We start from the raw sequence: 22,873 nt of genomic DNA on the forward strand, positions 1-22,873 counted from the left end.
TCCGGCTCCGCTGCGTTCGGAGGATCCGTTAACGGCTCTTTAGCCCGGACCAGAACCTTCCTTTACACAGCCCGACGGGGGGGGGTGGTGGGGGGGGGTTGTAGAGCCGAGGTCACCGGAACATTTGGGCGTGTTTTTATCGCCGCGGCCTGAAATTCCCGCCCGCTTCCATTTATCACGTTAACACAAATTAATATTTCAGGACGTGTCGGGATGTAATCGATGCTGCCGTCACGTCCATAAAACACACCTGTGGCGGCGGACGCTCGCGTCCAGGAAACACACACTAAATAAAGATTAGATTGTGTCAGGAACAGTCATTAAAATGCAGCCGGCGAGGAGCCGCGACCGCATCCATCACGGCCCAGCTGCCGATACCGGCTCCATACGCTTGTAGAACATAAAACATAATTACGGAACGCAGCTGCTGGGAGAGGCCTGCTGCGCTTCCAGCACCGGAACCGTTTTGTTCCGCGGAGAACCTCTCCGTCCACCGGAACGTGTTCGGAACGCCGGCAGCAGAAGCTCCCACCTGCTAGCTGCATTAGCCGACGTAAACCTTGGGAAATATCCCGACTGGGAGGCTGTTTTCAAAAGAGCAGGAACCCGGAAGTGAATGCAGCTAGAACCCCGACGGAACCCCGTCCGTTATGTCAGCGCTAAAGGCCACCGGCCCAAAAAATGGTTCTGCCCTTTGAGTCGAGACGGAAGGTAAATGGCTGACATTAGCTTTGCTGCTATGGCGGCTAAAACTGCAGAGAGAAACAGGCTTGGCGCCCCCACCGCCCCCCCGCTGCTTCAGCTGCCCCATCCGTCTCGCTCCGGTCCAGCCGGGCTGGATGGTTCTGGAATGTTGACGTATGGTGGGCGGCAGGAAGAGCGGCCCGTTCCTCTCCTGAAGAGCCAGCAGCCACCAGCGATGGTCCCAGCCAGAATTCCCGTCGGATCAGCGCCGTCACCTTGTTTCAGGAATCTGCTTTTACTGTGATTCCAAGCGAACGTTCGGCCGCTTTTATCCGAGTTTAACGCACCTCAATAAGAGAACGAACGCACAGCGAAATGTCAGCGAGGAGCCACTTCGGAAGCTTTGTGGGAAACATAAAGGAAAGGAAAACGTTAACGAGGCGTCTGAGATCAGATCAGCACCTGAAGACCCTCGTTTAATTAAGGCAGCCGGAGAAATGGCCGCCTGCTCGCTGACAACACGTCCTCTTACAGCACATTAAGGAAATCAAGTACTGCCGAGTCAGCGCCGGAACCGAACGCTGTATCACCTCAACCTGATGGTGCCGACGGCCCAGACGGCTCAGCCCGAAACTCACGCACGGTTCTGGGTCACCTGCCGGCTAATTAATGATCTGATCAGCCGGAACAAAACACTGATGGTTCTGTCACGAGGTGGAACTGAGCAGGAAAGAGTCCGATCCTGATCCTGACCCTGATCCCACTGGGTCAGAACCAATTTCTTTTATTTCTGGGCTGTTCAGACACAGCAACCCTGAGGCTAAATGCTAAACTTGCTAATGGATCTTCTGGAGTGGGCGGGGCCACTGTCCAATACTTAAGCTGAGATCAAAGGAACTCTGAGGTCAGATCAAAGCTGAGAGTCCAAAAGGTGGATTTTTAACATCAAAGGTTCGAGCCCACAATCAGAACGCTGTACGCCGCGAGCTAGAACATTTGCATGTTATTGTCGCGCCACGCGTGTCTCTGAGGTCAGAGGTCAGCAGGTCAACATGTCTGGGTCACCGATCATGTGACCTCATCCAGCCACGATCCGCCGTGTCGTCGGGACCTGAGCAGCTTTGGTGAGTCCGTGTCGCCGAATTGACGCTCTGACCTTGAGCTCCCGCCTGCATTGTCGGGGAGACCCGACATGTGCTCGCCGCCGCTGATTTGATAACAACGAGATTAACATTTAGAGTGGGTGGCAGTCAGTTCCGCCCCAACGCCGCCGCGTCCGTAACAAACTGTATTAAAAATTGAACAGCGGGAATGTGACAGCAGATATTCTCATAAAGCCGGAGCGGCTCCGCTAGCGTATCATCGCATTCCGCCGGGTGTTGCGGCGTCCTCCATCTGACTACAGTTCAACAACTCCACATCCGCTCGCCGCAGCAGCCGGGAACAGGCGGCAACAGCCAGTGATTAGAAAACATAAAAGAAATTAAACCGAGCCCTTTGTGCTCTTCGGCGCCACCTTTTGGCTGTGATAAAATGACGCCTTTGAAGGGCCGACGATGTTGCGATGGAGGATTTCAATGATTTGAAATCCTTTTTTAAAAAACTGCTGACGGTAGCTAACAGGCAGCTAGCCCTAGCTACTGCTACATGAAGCTAGCTACTGCTACATGAAGCTAGCAAGCCTGGAGACTGGTCGGGTTAAAAAGGATCTAAACCAGAATGAGGAGTCCATAAACGTTAGCTTCACTAATATCGTTAGCTGGTAGCTCTCGGCTTGGTTAACGACGTGAGGAACCAGGTGGGGAACCTGCAGGTTTACCAGTTTGTAACCTGATAAAAGCCAGTCAGCCGTTAAGTTTGCTGACTGCTGTTGGCGCCGAGCTCAGCACGCTGGCGTGAAGCTCACGGTCGACTTCCTGTCACAGCAGGAGGAGAAGAAGAAGCGGATGCACGAGCGTGTTCATGCGTCTCACATTTAGACGCAGCAGCTCCGTTTAGGAGGAAATTCTGTTTTCAAAAGGTTCCGTTTGAGGTCCTGAGCCGAGTTTTCTTGCTTTTAAAAATGTTTAACTGATTATTACTTAATTATAATAAACCCTTCACGCATGGCCTGTAAGACACCTACACGGGCCCCCTCCAGGGGGCGCTAACACGTTAGTTAGCCGTCCTTACATTCGTCATGTTGCAGGATAAGAACTAAACACTAGATTCTGGTTCTACAGTTCAGATCTGGACAGGAAGTCCTGGAAACATCTCCGTTTGCCTCAGTAGCTGCTCCCGCCAGAGGGGGGCGCTGCATCCCAGAACTCCTCCTCCTCCAGAATCCCTGCAGAGGGTCTGAGCAGGTCAGACAAAGTTTGCCGTTTGATGAAGTTCTCATGGTAAAGATCTGAGACTTGATCCGGTCTCAGCAGTCCGGAACCGTCCTCCCAAACCTGCTGACGGTGGATGGAGCGACCACGGAGGCGCCTCCTGAATATGGATGAGCCGGGAAGAAGCGGAGCGGCGTTATCCCTTATCTGCATGGAGATTGGACAGTTGAACTTGTGCCAAGGACACGCACAATAAAGAGCGGACGTACGGAGATAGCTAATCTGGCGCTGGGACGGACGGCGATAAGGTTACGTCACAGCGCGGCGATCCACCTGCGGGACGGCCGGCCCGGTTGGTCCGGCACCAAGCCGGACCTTTGACAACATCCTGGAGCGCTCTCCCACGTTAGACGTCGGTCCAGTTGGATCTTCCCGCCTGCGCCGGCGCCGCCGACAGATCCGCGCTCTCATTTTCCTCTTCATTTTCCCCGTGTCAGATCAATCATGCGCCATCTCGGCTCAAGGTGAAACCCATCAAAATGTCATTCCGCCGTCGCCGGTGATTCACGCGGCGCTGCGGGCGCGCGGACGCGCCGCCAGACAAACAGAACCGGGGCGTCGACACGCGGGTTTGGCGGGAACAAGCGGCGGCCGGGATTAATCTGCTTTACTGCCGGTTCAAGTGCAGGAACGCGAGGCGTGAACACGGGTCGTAACGGGGGGCAGATAAGATAAGTGGCAGAACCTTTGGCCGGTGAGGGCCGAGGGGCGGGGCCCTTAAAGCCGCCGGAGCCGGAGGTCGGCCTCCATTGCTGCCTCGCCATGCTGTGGAGCCTCTGCCTCCTCTGGGCCGCCGGCGCCCTCGCCGCGCCGCTGAACAGGGCCCGGCCCAAGCTGCTGCTCATCTCCTTCGACGGATTCAGGTGGGATTACGACCGCGACGTGGACACGCCGAACCTGGACCAGATGGCCCGGGACGGGGTCAAGGCCCAGTACGTCACGCCGCCGTACATCACCATCACCAGCCCGGCGCACTTCACGCTCCTGACAGGCGAGTGTCCTGCATCAGACCCAGTTTGTGGGGAGAGACGAGGGCGGGAGAAATCCAGTCGGGTCGGACGGCGCCGCCGCCGCCCTCCCTCTGCCTCGGCTGACCCTCAAGAAATTTACCTTCCCTGAAATTAAACTCCTCTAATCTCCAAAGCCGGCAGTAAGACCCGGTCCAGGAGCCACGGGGCCGCCTCGCCGCTTCAGCTCACGCTAATGGGCGTTTTCCTCCCGCAGGCCGCTACGTGGAGAACCACGGCGTCATCCACAACATGTGGTTCAACACCACCTCGGGCCAGAAGAAGCCGTACTACCAGACGCTCCACGAGGAGGAGTGGTGGGACAACGGGACCCTGCCCATCTGGATAACGGCGCAGAGGCAGGTCGGTGCACCACCACAAAAGCCCACTGAATAATCTCTGACGGGTCACCATGGTTACGGTTCTCTGGGTGTCAATCAAGAGGTTGAAAAGGAACCACCGGTGGTTCCGTTGTGTCCCGACTGTGTGAACCAGGAACTGCTAACCAAGTTAGCCAGTTAGCTAAGAGCCGACGAAGGTTCGGGGTCAGTCGGGGCTCCTCCCTCGGCCCTCGCGGGCGACTCTACGGTAGATTTTGACGTCGAGACCTTCAACATTTAGCTAACGCTCACCCTTGTAACCTGTCCCGGTTCTTTCCAGGGACTCAAAGCCGGTTCGCTGCATTTTCCCGGCACAGCGGCCCGGTACCAGGGAGAAGTTCCACTCAAGCAGGAACAGGAGCCGCCGCTGCACAACTACAAGAACGAGACCATCTGGCGGGAGAAAACGGACAAGGTGATGGGCTGGTTCCGCGACGAGGACCTGGACTTTGTGTCCCTGTACTTCGGTGAGCCGGACAGCACCGGTCACCTCTACGGCCCCGACTCGCCGCAGCGCCGGGAAATGGTGGAGCAGGTGGACCGGGCGGTGGGCTACATCCGTCAGTCAGCGGACCGGCACGGGCTGACCCACCTCCTGAACATCATCATCACGGCGGACCACGGCATGTCCACCGTCCACCGCAAGGGGACGGTGGAGGAGATCACCCTGTCCAAGATCCCGGGGTTCTCCTTCAAAGACGTCTCCTTCCACCTGGTCGACTACGGCCCCTCCGGAATGCTGCTGCCCAAGCCGGGAAAGCTGGAGACGGTTTACAACGCTCTGAAGGGGGCTCATCCACACCTCCACGTCTACAAGAAGGAGGAGATGCCGGAGCGCCTGCGCTTCTCTAAAAACCCCCGGATCCTCCCCATCGTCCTCTACGCCGACCCCGGGTACCTGATCAACGGGGTGAGTGGACGCGCAGCTCCAGGATCCGAACACAAACACACGTTGGTCCCTTTGACTGTACAACCGAACTCCTGCAAACCACAAATTCAACCACAATAACCACCGATTTACACCAACCAAAACAGCTCCCTGGTCACCACGGCAACACCAAGCTGCCTACAGCTGATGGTGGGGGACTGTGGTAAAACAAAAGCCCCCCTGGCACCGGCACCAAAGCTGCCGGTTGCCACAGCAACGGACCAGCAGGTTGACCTCAACGGGCCAAAGTTGCTGAACGTTGTCTGAGAAATGAAGAACCTTCAGGTGATGGTTCCTGGAGCAGAAAAGGTTCCGTTAGTCCGTCCAAGACCGCCACACCGACCAGTTATCTCTCCATAAAGCTGTTTTCACACTCGCATCATAATCTTCTGATCATCTGCTGACAGTTTAGGATTTTATCTCTTTATGGCCACTCTGAAGTCACATGACGCCGTCCAAACAGCTTCATCGATAAGCAGGAACGATTAGTTTTGGCGCGTTTGATATATTTTATGAGGGATGAATTTGTGGACTCGGCCTCTTTGATTGGGCTTTAAAAGGCTGCGGATTCCTGCTTGACTTGGCCGATGGCGCCCCCTGCTGGCCGAGTGGCGCTAACCAGTGTTTCCTGCCTGTTCAACAGTATTTCCCAGTTCAGATCAACAAGGGGGAACACGGCTTCGACAACCAGGAGATGGACATGAAGCCTTTCTTCAGGGCCGTGGGTCCGGTCTTTCACAAAAACCTGGAGGTGGGGCCCTTCGAGACGGTCAACATCTACCCGCTGATGTGCCACATCCTGGGCATCCGGCCGGAGGTCAACGACGGGCACCTGAACGCCACCAAACACATGCTGGTCAGCAGCACCGGTGAGTTCCTTCGGACCGCAGCAGCGGACCGGCGGACACGGCGGACGTGTAGCCTGGTCAAAGTTGCTCCTGTGAGTTACAGAATGAAACTTCTCAGGAGTTAAAATGTGGATGCTGCAGCTTTAACCTCAGGAGACACATTAGCCAGGTGTTGCTAATGTGGCTAGCAGCAGCAGAACCTCAGATTAACTGGTATTTGCATGTGCCAGACAGCTTTCCTGATGTGAGCTAACACTCTCACACTGGCAGGGCTGGAGCAGATGTTAGCTAGCTGTGGCAGAGGTTGGCTATTAATTTCAGACATTAGCTAGCTCTGCCAAAACATTAGCATACAGTGGCAGATGTTATTTATGCCAAATTACGCTAGCATTGGCACGTGTTGGAGACATTAGGGTGCTGGAGCAGATGCTAGCTCGCTGGAGATAATCAACCGAAACCACAAACGCTGCATTTATGCTCACGCAGAGTTCAGGTGTGTTTTGCTGTGTTTTGTCTCAGGTAAAACAACAAATTACCGACATAATGCCGTTGTGGGACTGAGCGCCGTCGCCGGGTTCCTGCTAGTAGTTTTTGTTGTCCTCATCGCTCAGCGCATCTTCAGGAAAAAAGACGACAGTAAAATGTAAAATCGGACTGACGTCAACTACAATAAACTGAAATCATGATCTCCATTTGATGCAAATCTGATCAACTGTGACCCGTTTTTGATGATTTTTCCTCTGTTTCAGGTTGAAAAGCTCAAAAGATTTTTCAGAACCTGAGAAACAGTCAAGATTGTAACACGACCTTCAAAACCACCTCAGCATCGTCGGATCGGCCTTTAAAACGAGCGAATCCTCAAAAAAACCAAAGAAATGTTTCATCTGTTGATATAAAAGCGATTTCATTTGTAAATAAAGAGCGACGATATTTAATTATGTGGTCAAAGTTCAATTGTTGAAGGACTGTGAATAAATTTAAGCACATTTTAGCTTCTCGTCTTTATATATTGACGCTTTAGGTCAGAAATGAATCAATATTACTTTTCAGCTTTTCAGTCGCGAGACAATTGAAAGCAGCCACGCGCTCCTGATTACCCGCCACGGCATGGTCAAGCTACGGAAGAACACAGCACACTTCCGGGTGCATTTGTGCACGCGCAGTTTTGAGCCCTTTGTAAAATATGACTCATAAAGTAACTAAAGTAACGATGTTAGACACGTCAGGTGAAGAAATAATATGCAGTTTTATTTTAGTCATTTTACTTTATAGAGTTAGACCGTCTAAACTTACTTAGTTTGGTAAAGAATAATGATTTAATAATCATGATTTAGCAACAGAAAGCTTACAATAACGGATGGAGAAAACGTTTTGAAAGCAAGTTGTTGCGTTATTTTTAGCAAACAAACAAACAAACAAACAAACGCGCGGCTTAAAGTCGTTTGTTGGGTGTTTGTTTTGTTTAACTCGACCCACGTGGGATCCGTTATTTATTTTCTTCACGAACGCCACGGCGACCTTTATTTTGGAGACCGGAAGTGGCGCTCCGCCTCTGCGCGAGGGCGCCGCTGATTGGCTGCGCGCGCCCGCGGTCTTCCTGCGTGCGGGCTGTTGTCGTGCGGGCAGACATGGAGGAGCTGAGCGCGGTGGGGGAGCAGGTCTTCGACGCCGAGTGCATCCTCAACAAACGGCTCCGCAAGGTGGGCGCGCCGGCGGCCCGGTTCGGTTCGGGGGCGGTTCGGCGGCCCCGCCAGCAACTTTGTGACTCTTTGGTGTTGTGTTGCAGGGAAAGTTGGAGTTCCTGGTGAAGTGGAGGGGATGGTCAGCCAAGTAAGTGGAGACAATGAAGCCGCGGCCGCGGCGGGTTCGCGGCTCCAACTCCGCCAAAACTACCGAACATCGGCTTTAATCTCGGGAACGACGCCGCCGGTTCCGGCCGCCGGCCGCCGGGTCTCGAACCTTCTGGGGGAAACCCCCCCGAGGATCCGCTTTCTTTTGTTCGCTTTTGCGAGCCGAGACCAGCAGGAACACTTTTAAACTGTCTCCTTTGGTCTTTTCTTCGCGTTTGTGATGATTTTATTCAACCGACCTCCGAATTCGATGATCTTGGCTCGCGATTCCCGGACCAGGATCCAGAAAACCCAAATTCTTCTCCGCAGTTCGAAACTATTCGGGGGGATTGAGCGGTCAGATCGATCATCTCAAGGGTTTAATTCAGGTTTCTTCTCGCTTTTCACCATCAACGCTCACGATGCTCCTTTGTGTGTGCGTGCGTGCGTGTGCGCGCGTGTCAGCCGCTCAACAAGTGATGGTGATAAAGAGCTTCATGTGTTCTGACCCTGGTTCTGGAGCAGGTTTCTCCCTCATCCTTCTCCTGACCCTTGTGTAGTAACAGTGTAATAAGGGTGTAATAAGCGTGTAATAAGCGTTTGGTGGCTCTGCTGTGGATCACTCAGACTTGTCATCTTCCGTCCGACCTGATCCAGCGCGCTTGTCTAACGGTCGTAGCGCTGAGCTAACGTCAGGGAAGCTGCCAGGGCTAGCGCGCCGTTAGCCTGGCGGCTTTGTTGTGACTCCCCGCGCGTCTCAGCATTCCCGTTGTTCCGTTTCAGACACAACAGCTGGGAGCCGCAGGAAAACATCCTGGACCCGAGACTGTTGGCAGCCTTCAACAAGAAGTGAGTGCCCCCCCCCATCCCCGGCTACGCTAATCGGCGCTAAAATATAGCGGGGAGGTATCGATGTAGCATCGTTAGCGTCCACCGACCAGGAAGTGGTGAAAGTAACTTCTCCGTGTTGTTGGAATTCCAGGGAACATGAAAAGGAGCTTCTGATGCGTAAGAAAGGAAAGCGGCCGCGGGGACGACCCCGGAAAATTCTGGTGAGTACCGGCGGAACCGCGGCGGAACCGCGGCGGACACGAGCGGCGGCCGCCGTCTCACGTGTGCTTTCAAATCCAGGAAAATCTGCCGGAACCAGAGAAGTCCAGCAGCTCTTCGTCGGGATCGTCCTCGTCCTCCTCCGACTCTTCGTCCTCCTGCTCCTCGTCCTCCTCGTCAGAGGACGACGACGAGGACGAGGACGGCGGCCAGATGAACCCCAGCATCCGGACCCGCGACCCCCCCGGTCCCCCAGAAGAAGGCCCAGATCGTGATGGCCAAACAGGAACCGCCCCTCAAGCGCAGCAGGAAGCCGCTGCCCCCCGACGTGAAGGACTTCCCTCAGAATAAGGGTCCTCGCAGGGTCCTGAAGACCTACCAAGAGTCCAGTCTCCCCGGAACCATCAAGAAGCCCGTCCACCCGGCCAGTTTCACCTTCATGGGCTTCCATCGTGGCTCCAGGGATCCGGCGGGGGTCCAGACCAGGAGCCCGCTGACGCCCGCGAGCTCCGCGGGGGCCCAGAGCGTCGGCAGGTCGGGTCCGAGCAGGAGCACGGACGAGGGGAAGACATCCGGGTCCGGTCCGGGCAGCGGCGCCGCTCTTGCTCTCAAAGCCGACGCTGCTAAAGGGAAGGAAGCTCAGAATTCCAACTCGGCAAGAATCTCCAGTCCCGGAACCGTCCAGCAGACTCCCGGTTCTCCCAGTGGACCGAAGAGACCTCCGGGACCGGCACTGCTGCAGCGGGTTCCCACCAGCAGAGCAGCACCCTCGCTACCCTCCAGAACCTCCTCTGGTTCTGGTCTTCAGCCGCTCAACCTCCAGAGTAAACTGGTCCCAGCTCGAGATGCTACTGGAAACGGCACCGGCCCAGTTCGGAACGCTGCAGCAAAGAAGTCCCTGGTGGCGCCGACCCGGGAGTACAGTCCTCCTGGGAGGCTGCAGTCCAGGAAGAACCTTCAGGACAAGGTCCCGGAGAACACCGAGATCCAGAACCCCAAAGTCCAGACCCGGCTGGACAAGAGCAGCATCCAGAAACCTGCGGAGGTCCAGCAGGACCGGTCCGCTCCCAAAGACGGCAAGAAGAAGAACGAGTTGAGCGCCGGCGAAGACGAGAGCAGCTCCGAGTCGGACCAGGACCAGAACGCCTCGGTCGCGGTCCAGAACCAGGACTGGAAGCCCATGAGGAGTCTGATCGAGCACGTCTTCGTCACAGACGTCACCGCCAACCTCGTCACCGTCACCGTCAAGGAGTCGCCGACCAGCGTCGGCTTCTTCAGCCTCCGCAACTACTGAGGAGCCGGGGGGGGCGGGGCTTGTGGCCGCCGCCGCCCTGGACGACCACGCTGGTGGTCCTGTCCTCAGAAGAGACGATTTACTTTGTTGTGATTATTTATTCGCTCGTGTCCAGACCGGGACAGGAGTCGGTCTGTGACCCCCCAGGTCTCAGAACCGGGCAGCACTTCTGGGCGCTTCCGTTGGAGCCCGGCTCGCTCCCGCCGCAGGACTCCGCCCACCACGCCGGACACCGTCCGGGTCAAAGGTCACGTGGACACGAGCCGCGTGTTTGTTTAGCAGCAGACTTTTAGCTCGTCGTGTCTCGTTCGTTAGCGAATGCGAAGCGTTTTTTACTCGTAGCATAGTAGCGTTTATTTTTCTACACTCGGATAAGTTAGCTACCTCCTCGTCCTGCGGCGCCTCCGCGCGTCCATCACGTCCTCCGTCAGTCGCAGGTTCTGCCTGGATCACGGCGGCTTCTTCGGGAAAGACACTGGATTTTATTCCGGCTCCGCCCCCTTTTTAGCCTCGCGGTTGAGAAAAACCCTTTTTTTTTACCTTTTTTACGTAACCGGGTCTTCCCCAGAGTCCAGCAGAACTCAGAACCACGAAGCCCCCTCCCCCGAGGAAACGACTCGAATCTGGCTGGACCTCTAAAGAAGGTTCTGGGTTCTAGGTTCTGTTTAGTTCTGAGCCGTTTTCACAGGTTTAACCAGCAAACCGGACCGGTTTGGCCCGTTCTCCTCCGCTAGCGTTACTAACGTCTCTGTACCGTCTATTTATTTGAAATCAGGGTAGAAACGTGTCGCCGATCTTTGTGTCACATGCAAATAAACGAATGTCTGAACTTCTTCCTGTTTCCAACTTTGATTTTATATTTGAGCTACATCAGGCTAATAAATGTGTTATAAATAAAGCTAAGCTAAAGCATACGACTGGGTTTGTGTTGATTTTAGTGACAGGAATCTCAGATTGAGCTAACAGAAGCAACAGCCAAGCTAACAAAACTGGTTCCAGACTTCGGGTCCAAGTCAAACAGTAAAATACCCGCGGGCGCCGCTAGATGGCGCCGCTGCTCCAGCTGGTGGCGCGAGCCAGGACGATCCCAGTCATATTCCTGATTCACTCACAGTAAAGCTGGAATCTCGCGCCTCCGCGGCAACAAACACACTTTTCCCTTCAGCCGTTGACCCAGACCTGGTCCTGGACCTGGACCTGGTCCTGGACCTGGACCTGATCCTGGATCTGCTCAGAGGTAGGACCAGTGTGCAGAACCCCCCCCCACCACCACATCGTCACCAGCATCCTACGGGATGAACCAGTGAACGCTCCCACTGAGGCTGGTGGGACGGTGGAATCCAGCCACGCGTGCGCGGGCACGTGCACGTGCACGTGGTTTATTCTTTGGAGGTTTTAACGTGGAAGACGCCATAAATCAAACATCCGTTGGCTTTGGTTAATAAACATTAGCAACGAGCGCGCTAACGTGTCCCGACAGGGTCCAGATCAGCTTTCGCCCAGTTAGCGCTTTATTTACGTAGCATTTCGCGCTAGCGCGTTTCTGAGACCAACAAAGCAGTTTCCTTATTTGCGATTTTTCGATCCTTCAGTCCAAACTTTCACGTTTGTGTTTAACGTGATTCTGAGATGGGAGCTGCGGGTTCGACGCCCTCGTTGGCTGCTGCTCAGTTTCAAAGGGAATGTTTGGAAACCCGATCCGGGCCTCCGGCGAGCAGAACCTCTACACCCTCGTCCCTCATGCTAAATCACTCCGCCGGGGCAGAGTAAACAAACTCCGATACTGAGGCCGAGACGAGCGGCGATCCGCCGCTATGACAACACGGCCTCAGACAGACGATGTCATCCGTCTTACCTCACTCTCCATCCATCACGGCGCCGGAGTCGACATGTCTGACAGTCCCGCTCTCGCTTTCCTGGCTGGCACCGGCCTCCACATCCGTCACACTTTCCTCCCAGTTCCACTCGCTGACAGCGGCTCCGCCTCCCGCGAGTCGCCGCGGACACCTGAAGGCCGACCGGAGAGAAGCTATCGATCAGTCGCGCTATCTGATGTCATTCCGGCTCCATAAACACGCCGCCGAGACGCCCGCGACACGCCGCCGGGCCAACGCTGCTAATTAGCTGCTAATGAACAAAAATGGCCGTTCTCCTTTATAGCCGGTTCATATTTAAGGTTCAATACGGATATTTTAAAAGTTATGGCCTGTCTCCGCTAGCTAGCATCTACATGTAGGAGGTTCGTAGGTGCTAACAGTAGCAACATTTCGTTAAAACGAACGGACACCTTTAAAGTCTGCGGTTCTGTGTCCGGTTCTGTGTTCCCTGGTCCTGCCTGAGGGTTCTCCCTGGTAAAGGCAGCCCTCGGCGGTGGGACCGGTTCTGCTCCTAATCTCAGGGTCACTATTTAGAGCCCAGAACTCAAACACAACCGACACTTTAACGTTGTTCTGCGAACAAAAGGACTGAAAACTTAAAAACTTCCCCTAATTAAGCTTTAATCTCTGCGGTCCAAACCCGTTTATATTAGTCAGCCGGTGCCGGTGGACCCGGGTCCACTGGCGAGTTTCACAGGTCAATACTTCGGCTCCAGCGTCTCCACAGACCCCCCCCCCCCAGAGACGACAGCATTAGCAGCTTCATGCTAGCTAAACAAGCGTGTCTGTCTCATAGATTAAGGTCCAGACAGGCCTCGGTCCTCGGGGAGGTGTCACTCGACCCGCCGTGGCCATCAAAGAATAACCAAACGTGGAAGAGGGGAGCGCTCGGGGGCCCCGGGGGGCCCTGGGGGGCCCTGGGGGGGCAGAGGTTTCACGTGAACAACAAACGTGTTTAAAACTAAAATCACTTTATTTTTACTTTATTATTATTGATGAAAAGGCTGCTGAGACCCTCAGCCACGCCAACAACCACCAGACTCCGCCCCTTCCATTTCTAACCACGCCCCCTGGCGCACCGACTGGATGACTATTACTCAAGAGGCTCCGCGTCTGTTAGCATGTTAGCTTGTGCGTGTCATGACTCCATTTAAAGTGACACTTTGTGGGACGGTGGAAGCTAAAACATTAGCCAACACACTCAACAAGCTATATGCAGCGATAGCACGGGCTCAATGCTAACATTAGCAGTTGTCAGGCAGCAACGGTTGTCCCAGAAGATTCTGTGATGGATCCAGTTACCTGAACCTCCCTCTTTACTCTGCGGCCCACAATGCATCAGTTCAGGGGGTGTCGCGCGAGCGCTCGTGTGCGGTAAACACACAAACACTCGGCCCTTCACACCAGCGACGGTAAACAACGCCGGACCCCCGCCGCCGCCTCTCAGTTTGTTTAAAGCGGCCCATTGAGACGGGACCAGGGTCGGGGGAGAAAACCTGGTTTCCCACCGCTCGGCGCTGGTGGCGGCGCTGGTGGCGGCGCTGGCGGCGGCGCTGGTGGCGGCGCTGGTGGCGGCGCTGGCGGCGGCGCTGGTGGCGGCGCTGCCTTCCAGCACACAGCTCCCACAGAGGCGCCAGCTGGTAATTAACACTCTGCAGATTACGTTTACAGGACCGACCTGGTCTGCCTGGTTTTATTGCCGCCTGCTCGTGCCGCTGCCCTCCAGGGATACAAAACAGGCTCTGTTTGACTTTTGGCCGCCGCCGCGAGCGCTCAGCGGGGTCCGATGGTGGCGAGACTCTTCTGGCGGCGCGCTCGCTTCCCTCCACGTCGTTTCATTCCACAGGAGACGAAATTCCAGGGTTTGTTTCTGCCGACAAAACTTTTATTTGTTTATCTTAGCAGTTAGCGGAGAGGAGCGCTAAAGCTAGTCCGCTTCGCCGCAGGCGGGAGGTCAGGGGTCGCCGGGAAACGGGGGCTCTGGTTGCGTAACGACGACGGGCCTTAGCTCGTCCCACGCTAACAGTTAGCACATGAAGAAGCCCAGAAGAGAAAACCGGGTCAGTTTGATCCGTTTACAGAACCTGGTGCTCACCGTTGGTGTTCTCCTCGGGGCCACTAGAGGGCAGATCTCCTCTGGAACTGGACCCAAGCAGCCGTTACTCTGGTTTCAGAACATTCCGGAGGGCCACGGGTCCGAGTGTGTCGGACAGGTGGGATACGCTGGTTTCAGAGCCCAGAAGATTCACCTGCGGTTCCGTTTGAGCCTCAGCGACACATGTTCAGCTTCTACTGGTCCCTGAATCAGAACCAACTGGTTTGAATTGGTCATAAATTTGTGGTTTCGGGTCCAAAAGCAGCTCTGATGGTTCAGAAACGACCTCCTGCTGTGAGGCGGCTCCATCACACCCTGAAGTTCTGGACCGTCGGTGTTTTCTCCTCTGGACCCGGATTCTGGCAGAACTGATCCAATCTGAGCAGAAGTTGGGGGCTCCTGGACGTGGTTGTTCAGAACCTCCAGAATCCGGTCCACACCAGTGGTTCGGACTCCCAGTGGCACCATCAGGGTCCTGGTTCAGGCACAGTAGTTGGAGTCCAGGCCTGTCTGAAGTTCTGCAGAACATCTGGAGAACCTCATCAGTTCAGCAGCACCTGGAGTTCGATGGTGCCTGGAACATCGCGGCAAGATGGACCAAAGGTCCGGGACCACCTTCACCTGGATCTGGTCCTGTTCTTTATGTCAGAGAACCTTTTCTGGCAGGTCCAAACGAAGGTTCCGATGTCTTAAACAAAGGTTAGCGGCAGGTTAGCGACAGGTTAGCGATGCTAATGTGCTGTTTACGTTTCCTGCGGTACCGCGGCGCTTCGGGCCGCTACGATAGACACGGGAGTTCCACACATTCCGGGTCTTCTCGCTCCGACCTTGAGCACCAGATGAGGTTTGGAGTAACGAGCTCTGCACATCAAAGGCAGCGTCTCCACCCACGGGTCGACCCGACAGCTCCCAGGATTTACAGCAGAAGCGGAACCAGCGTCCGAGTCCAAGCAGCCTGACCGGGAACGGGACGCAGCCGGAATGTTTCACAAACCTCCAATTATCCGATGAGTGGGAGCGCACCAGGAGGAGGCCGAGCACGACCTTCAGCGCCAGCAAAGACCTCTGAATGGACCTGATCCGACCGGTTCTGCTCTCCAGGAGAACCTCGGTTTTACCTCCACTGAGGCCTCGACGGCCAGAACTAAGCCTCCACCAAGAGCTTCCGCTAAGCTAACTGGAGGTTAGCAGCTACGCTACAGATCCGGTTCCGTCGGGAGCTGAACCTCTTCCTGTGTGGAGCAGTTGGGTTCATCATAATGATGTCATTTCCTGTTTTTTAATGTCTTGTTTTCTTTGAAAACTGATTTGTGGCTTTGATGAATTCGTCCCAAACATGGATCAGAAGATTAGCTGATTAGCTCCGGTAGCGAGCCGGACTGGTCCTGGTTCTGGGCTCACCGTGGAACAGCAGAACCAGCAGGCAGCTGCACGTCTGGACGCCCTGACAGACGGACGCAGACCTGCGGTTCCGGTCCAAGACGGGTCTGTCCTCACCAGGGACGTCCTCCAGACAGGAATTCTGTCCTCCCAGGTGGAAACGCTGGTTGGACCTGGGTTCGACCTTTTTAACCCTGGGAGTGTTTCTGTGACCCAGATGTTGGTTCTGATTCGGCCCGTAAAGGAGCCGGTTATTAAAAGTGTTTGAGCGACTTCAGTGGGAAGAACAAAGAGGAGTTTGCTTTGATCTGGAGAATCTCCAAAGCCTGATTAGCGAGGAGCGGGGGAGCGGCGCCGAGGCCACCGGCCTGAACGTCAGCAGGAACGCTGAGTCAGCAGAAGCTCCAGGACCCCAAAACACCCCCAAATCCCACTTTTCTCCCATTCCCGGGATTTTAGATCCTCCTCATCAGGTTCTCAGCTCTCCTGCGGAGATGAAGAGGAGGAAGAGGAGGAGTCCGTCAGCAGCTGCGGCCTCTTTTATCACCCCGTGATGAGTCTGACACCTCCGTCACGTGATCCGACATCTGATCCAACAAAGAAGAAGCCGCTCGCATGAGTTCAGTGTGGTTTTATTGGGACAGTATAAAGAATAAATAGCGCATTTTCCATAATTTACTGGATAAAACAAGAATCCACTCTGACGTCACGACGTGGCTCAATGCGCCTCCATAAATACAGAAGAGAGAAGCAACAATCTCCAGGAATAAAGAAGCCTCTGCTGACAAATAATACTGACTGACAGTGAGACATGTGGAGCCGCACGGCACCGATATACACATACATTCGCTCGTGCACGTGACACAAAGGAATCACCAATCAGGAGCTTCTCATTTATTCACTGTCAACCCGAACAGGAGCATTTGCAGTCTGTGATGACCGGATACTGCATCGGTATCCACGCGCACTTGAGTCCCACCTTCCTCTGCACGCACCTCCACCTCAGGATGGTCAGGTGGGTCGAGGTCGCGGGCTTGCACGTCATCCCCTCCGGCACCGAGCACGACCTCTTGCTGAGGCAGCTGCCGGCGCGCACGAAGCGCGGCCAGAAGCGGCTGCCCAGGTCGGTCCAGGCGTGCGCGAGCGGGCAGAAGGAGTAGGCCCACAGCCACTGCTGCAGCCGCCGCTTCAGCTTCTTGCTCGGCTTGTGCTTCTTGCCGAGCTGCGGCGCGTCGAAGTCCACCGCGCGGATCTCCTTGGGCAGCGCGCCGCCCCACCTCTGCGCGTCGAAGTCGTCCAGCTCGTCGTTGCCCGCGTGTCCGTCCTCCGCGGGCGGCAAAACGGACAAAAAGCGGCTATCAAAGTCCCCCAGGACGCTTTTCAGCTCGGTCTCGTTCAGGTCCCGCTCCTTGGGGTCGAACACCGGGTCCGGGTCCTCCTTTAATTCCACAATGGGCAGGCTGTCACTCGGGATGGGGCGCAGCAGGTAGTAGGGCTGGCACGCGCCCCCGTGCAGCAGCAGTCCGACGGAGAGCAGCAGCAGATACGTGGCGACGCGCAGCCGCGGCGGATCCATGACGCGCTGATGAGGCTCTGTCTGCTGCGTAATTACGCACCAACCGTCTCCAAACGTGCGTCTCGCTCAAAGCTCAGTTTCCCATGTTGGGACCAAATCCGCGACGGTCTGCAGCATCGGCGTCAGTTCGTGACCAGGTGCACCGCAGAGCTCAGGTACGTCCTCGGGCTCCACGCGCGCGCCCTCGTCATGATGGTCCACCAGCCTCCTCCGGAGAAAAGCGCCCGGCGCGAGCCGCCGCCTCCTGTTATATGCGTAGCTCTGGGCGTGACGTCATGCGTGTTGCCCCCTCCGTGAATGTGGGTTTGTTGTCTAGGAGATCCCCAACAGGGAGGGGGGGGGACGCCCCCTGTCGGCTCTCCAGACCGGAGCTGCGTCACAGTGAGGACGATTGTTGGAGGTGGTGAAGAAGGAATGAAGCTGCTGTTGTTAACATTCATTCAACTCATGTTTTGAAATCTAAGAATTTGTAGTTTTTGCTGATTGAAGATGCTCGTGAGCGCTGAGGGAGGGAGGAAGGTTCCCAGCAGAGGACGGGGCAGACTGACCGGGTCCAGAACCAACGACTGAAGCTGCAGTCAGAGCCAAACCTGAAGATCTGGACCTGCGGGACCTTTTCCTCCGCTGCTCTTAAATCCAGATTTTCTGTCGTCATTTGTGTCAGCAGATAAACAAAAACCAATAAAAGACATTTAAAGCCTGGTTCCGACTGGTTTTTGGATTTCAGACGGACAATTTAGCCCCCAAACAAACATCCTGCTGAGCGGCGGCGGCGGTGGAAACGATCCCGTCTGAAACTCAATCACTGGAAAATTATCTGATGGAAGAACGTTGCCAGCAGCTGCATCAGCCGGAAACCATCCCGCTAAAGATAAAAGCATCTCTGTTTCCACGCTTGAATGAGCTAATTCACGCACGCGACGCGTTTAGTTTACGCTCATGTGGAAAATGTGGCTCTGGATTCTTCATCAGACCAGAACCAGAACCAGACAGATGCGGCCATGCTGGAGGTCAGCGGTGATGTCACCACCAGCAGACGTTAGCGCCACCAGCAGACGTTAGCGCCACCGCTACGCTACCACGGAGCTGCTGCCATCGGTCCCCTCGTTCCTGCAGACGATCCTGAAGATCCGTGGGAAAAGATGAGCGAGTCCAGTTGGATGATGGTTCTGGTAGCGACGGTCGTCTTTTAAACGCGCTCCTTTACCTTTTTCCCTTCCCACAGTTTCTCCACAGCAGCATCGGAGTGAATTCCGCTTCATTAACGGCGATAAAGCAGCCAATAAAGCCTCTGCGTTTATGGGCGAAAGCTGCGGCCCACGGGCCCCACGTGGCCCGTCAGGAGGTGACCTCCGGTCCACCAGAACTGATGCAGGTCGCACAATATTTCAACGCAAAAAACAAAAACAAAACGCAGTTTCTGTTGAAGATTGATCCGATTTCTCACCGCCGCGATTCTCAACTTCAGAAGAGAAACCTCGACAATTCTGAAATTCTTTGACAAACGTGACGTTTGGGAGCAGTTTTCTTTCGCGAAAGTCTCAGGATGTCGCAGCAAAGATGAAGCTGTTTCATGCTAACGTTCATCAAGCCCTCACGATAAAAAGGATGTTTAAGAACACGCTAGCATGTATGAGCATAAGTGTACGTAGGGAACGTGAAGCTAAGAATGATGAGCGCTCTCCCTTGGGCGGTTTGATCTGCGTGCGTGAGGACGCCGCTTCACACCTCGTGCTAATTGAGGCCACGTTGGAAAGCTGAATACACACTCAGACGGAGGCGGTGCCGCTCTGTTGACTCTGGCACTCCAGAGGGGAGCAATTTGCTAGTTTGTTTAGCACTTTTCTTTTTTTCCTCATTCCTCTGCGATCCGAGAGCACACAATCGCAATAATCACTCCTGCTGGGCGCTTAATTAAAATTAATCACCGTTTCACTCTGCTGACCACAGACGGAGGCTCGTTCTGGCCGTTTGTTTGCTGGAGGATTTAAACTTCTAACAGTTTTAGCCTTTCGTCTCCGACTCGCAGGGAAAAATCGCAGCTCTTCCCAATTTCTGCTGTTTTAGCAGCGTTTTGTTTCTTTGCAACAAAGTGATAAAACAAGTATCACTTTAAATTAAAAAGAGCGGACGGCCCGTGTTTACGTTATTCCAAATTCTTCATCGTTTCTCGGTGTCGGACCGACGATTCTTCACTCAGAACTCGTAAAGTCACAATAAACGTTAAAGTGTTTAAAACATGTGAAAAATGATCTAAACGAAGGAAACGATACATAAAAAAACCCAAATTTGCTGCTCGATAACCTGTAATAAGCTAAAGCTCGCTGAGGTTCGTCGCCACCTACTGGAGAGTCTAATGACTTCTGCCAAAGATTTAGCATTGACTGTTAGCATGGCTGAAAAGAGCTTCAGGTTTCTCCTCCCACACAGAGACAACTCGTTGGATCGGAGTCGTGTAGCAGCGCTCATGTTAGCATCCCGGAACGGCTGGAGGATCCATGTCAGGAAGTTCCTGATCCTGGTGGGATCATCCGTTTGTCACAAACAACATGTTGTCGCCGAGGAAAAATCCTAGAAGCGACGCTCGATTGGGAATATCTGGTGTAAGACGCTAACAATGCGTGGACGGTCACGTGACTTTTCAATGTCCACTAAATTAGCAGGTTTCATCCCCACGACAACAGAAGCCGACGGGATCCACAGGCGGCGATCCGGTCAGAGCGCCAGCGGTGGAGGCTGTGGGGGGGGGCAGCAGGGGATGATGGGAGGTCGCGGCGTCTCCAGCCGACAGCACAGACGTGTGTTTGTGCCACGCAGCCCTCCTGACCCCGCCCGGCTCTGAAGCGCTCAGCTCCGCGTTCACACTTCATAAATCAGGACGACCCGTCCCGGTGCGGCTTCGTGTCTCTCCGAGCCCGATAATACTGGCGCTATTGTTCCGGCGTCGGGATCCATTTCAGGGCTGCAACGTGGGTCCCGCGGCCGCCGCGCCGCGCCGCGCCGCCCCGATAGCCCTGGCAGCGCCGGCGCTGGCCGCCGGGCCGCGTCTGCTGGGTCATTATCCTCAATCCTCTGGCAGCGGCAGCAGTTCCAAAAATAAGACGGCTAATTGGCCCGTGTTTATTTCTGTTTGGGAGAAATACGCTAAGTGTTTTTAGCAGGTTGTTTGTGGCCCGACGGTCGGGCTCTCTGGGAGGTAGCGCTCCGTCGCCGCATGGAAAAAGTGCCGACTCGCCCCTTCTTTTAATAAAGAAGACCTTTTATCCAGAGCGCGGCGGCGTGTGACATCATGCCTGTTGACTCACGAGCAGATGAGTGATGCACGCGCAGCCTTTAGCCTCACAAACACGCGTAAACCGCTACGTCTGCCCGTCTCTACGGTGGGGGGGCACTAATGAAGCAAGTGTTCCCAGTTTGGGGGGGGGGGGGGCTGTCAGGTATGGACACAGCAGACCTCTGTCACCTGTTGCCACCACCGGGGGGCCCCCGGGCGCCAGGCCAAGCGTGCTGGCCCAGTAGCGGGGGGCCCCCGGCTCCACCTACAGACAGCTTGGCGGGGGTGATTTACGCTCAGGTGCCTGGGGGGGGGGCCATCGGACCAATGGGCTGAGGTTGACATCACAGGTTACGTGGAGGCGTGGCCTAATGCTCCTGTTAGCATTTCTCCGTTTAAATTAACTTAATTCAGGATGATTCGTACAAGGAGTCGATCCGACACGTGACAGGACGTCGTAACCACGGAGATCCACGGGCACGTTGGCTACAACCTGGAGCTGCCATCCATGGCGTTACAGAAGGAGGGGTAAGGATTGAGCGGGAGCCACGAAGAGGAAAGGAGGGTTACAACACTCGCTTTACAGCGCCCCCTACAGGCTGTGGCCACAACGCGTAGCTTTAGCTTAGCATCAAAGACACATAAACCAACAAGGTTGGACGATAAAAACGAGGCTGCTCCTCTGGAATGTTCCGTATCGGAACAACAGGGACACAACGTTCCCCTGGTAACGTAGCTAAACTTGGAATAACCTGGAGTTCTGTGTGGAGGTTCGCACGATGATCCGTGCGTTTCGGGTTGGAGGTGATTCCGTGTGTGAGCAAACCGCACCAGGATGTATCGCCATGGCGATTTACCATCTCTGCATCTGTTGACGGGGTCGGAATATCACACCAGAAGTTATCGGAATTTTCAGGGAACATGGACTTCTGGTAACTTCCTGCAGGACTGAGCGAGACCCAGAATCCATCGAGGTCTTTCAGCTTTGATGTCTTTGATCATCTGCACCTTCTTTTTGAAAAAAACTGGACAGGAAGGATGGAAAATATGAGATGGCAGCAAGAGCAAAAAAAGTGGGAATCTGAAGCGGCGGCGGCGTCGGCGCTGGAAGAGTTAACGGCAGACAAAAGTGGATCCAGATGTGCCGTTTTTATTAATATCTGTGGCTGATGAATGGGAAGGTAAAATTACAGGCGCCAGCCGGGAGGCCCCGCCCACAACCACCCAGACGCTTCACCTCAGGGACGGTGAGAGGGCGAGACTCCGGGGGGGGACAGTGGCGCTCCGTCCCATCAGGATCAGCTCCAGTCGGGAGGATTTGGGTTGCCGGGACCAGATTTACGTCTGATTTACGTTTGCTCGATCCGTCGAGTCACCCGAGAGGATTTATGGCGCCAAATGTTTTTATTTCCCCCGACAGCCGTAAAGACGGAGCAGACGGAATATTTAGTGTTTTTCCTTGGGATGATTTGAAGAACGTGAACGTTTGGGACGGACAAACGTCGTCAACGCGTCACTTTCGGCCAGCGGCAGCAATATTTCGCACCGTTGACGAAGCGAGGAAACACGCGACAGAAACGTGTTGCTAACCAAGGCAACGCTAGCGGGACTTTACCGTCAGACCTGATCCAGGCCACCTCCAGGTCCGGCTGATCCGGTCCGGCTCTTCTAGGTCGCTAAAGTTTCCTCTCTGATCATAAAAGAATCCGACGCGTGACAAAAGAGGGTGGAACAACAAGGTTAGCTAAAGCAGTAGCCAGAACAGGTGACTCAGGGTAGCGTCGTGAAAAGCTAGCCCGGGGACACCACTTCCTGTTTAGCTCGCGGCGTCGTGACGCTCCGATCACAGAAAATGTGAAAACGGTCCATTAAAGGTCCCACAAACAAACATTGGTACAACTGCGATTTATTCTCAAAACCTTTGAACCATTAGCATGACTTGAGTTTACCAGAAAGCGTTTCCTGTTTCCAGGACAATAAATTCTGGGATGTTAGCGCTCCGACGAGCTCGCGGCCGTTAAATGACGCACGGCGGAAAAATGTTAATTGATTTCTAATCGTTGAAATCGGGCTGTTGGGTAAACAGGAGAGTAATTCCAGCACAGAGGAGACTTTAAAACTCTGGAGTCGGTCTGATTGCTCCCCCAGGAGACGCCCCCCCCCAGAGACCCACAAATGACATGTTTGTGTGTAACGTAATCCACTTTCTTTAAGAGGTGGCGCTCCAGTGGCAGACGCCGGCCCCCCCCAGGCTAACTCCTGTTGACGCTTCCACTCTG

At 54.8% G+C, this 22,873-nt stretch overlaps 4 protein-coding genes across 7 annotated transcripts in view; 2 read left to right on the forward strand and 2 right to left on the reverse strand.

Annotated features, from left to right (window-relative positions):
* The window catches only part of rbfox3a (RNA binding fox-1 homolog 3a), a 261,145-nt gene extending 248,760 nt beyond the window's left edge, over positions 1 to 12,385 (reverse strand). Inside the window, exon 1 of the mRNA XM_029836495.1 lies at positions 12,248 to 12,385. The gene's annotated coding sequence lies outside the window, so the exon portion shown is untranslated. The remainder of the gene's footprint in view (positions 1 to 12,247) is intronic.
* On the forward strand, positions 1,662 to 7,210 carry LOC101075111 (ectonucleotide pyrophosphatase/phosphodiesterase family member 7). Of its 4 annotated transcripts, none has more exons than XM_029836486.1 (8): positions 1,662 to 1,808; positions 2,907 to 3,029; positions 3,096 to 4,047; positions 4,281 to 4,426; positions 4,724 to 5,353; positions 6,015 to 6,240; positions 6,739 to 6,862; positions 6,969 to 7,210. In XM_029836486.1, the coding sequence occupies exons 3-8, from the start codon at positions 3,819 to 3,821 to the stop codon at positions 7,018 to 7,020; spliced, it is 1,407 nt and encodes a 468-aa protein (XP_029692346.1). In that variant the 5' UTR covers positions 1,662 to 1,808; positions 2,907 to 3,029; positions 3,096 to 3,818; the 3' UTR covers positions 7,021 to 7,210. The 4 variants fall into 4 exon arrangements, with proteins under 4 accessions (XP_029692346.1, XP_011615280.1, XP_029692347.1 ...); XM_011616978.2 differs by having other exon boundaries at positions 3,099 to 4,047; XM_029836487.1 differs by lacking the exon at positions 6,739 to 6,862 and having other exon boundaries at positions 2,907 to 4,047.
* Positions 7,764 to 11,306, forward strand: cbx2 (chromobox homolog 2 (Drosophila Pc class)). The gene is given in 6 exon segments (XM_003976089.3): positions 7,764 to 7,919; positions 8,006 to 8,049; positions 8,832 to 8,897; positions 9,031 to 9,100; positions 9,180 to 9,340; positions 9,342 to 11,306. Coding segments are annotated over 6 exon segments (1,464 nt in total). The 5' UTR covers positions 7,764 to 7,847; the 3' UTR covers positions 10,393 to 11,306.
* A 3,975-nt stretch (positions 12,386 to 16,360) lies between the features above and the next one.
* On the reverse strand, positions 16,361 to 17,528 carry nog1 (noggin 1). Its single transcript, XM_003976090.3, has one exon. The coding sequence runs from the start codon at positions 17,318 to 17,320 to the stop codon at positions 16,649 to 16,651; it is 672 nt and encodes a 223-aa protein (XP_003976139.1). The 5' UTR covers positions 17,321 to 17,528; the 3' UTR covers positions 16,361 to 16,648.
* Positions 17,529 to 22,873: the final 5,345 nt, after the last annotated feature.

This window comes from Takifugu rubripes, chromosome 5 (genome assembly GCF_901000725.2).
Source record: "Takifugu rubripes chromosome 5, fTakRub1.2, whole genome shotgun sequence".
In the NCBI taxonomy this organism is placed as follows: Eukaryota; Metazoa; Chordata; class Actinopteri; order Tetraodontiformes; family Tetraodontidae; genus Takifugu; species Takifugu rubripes.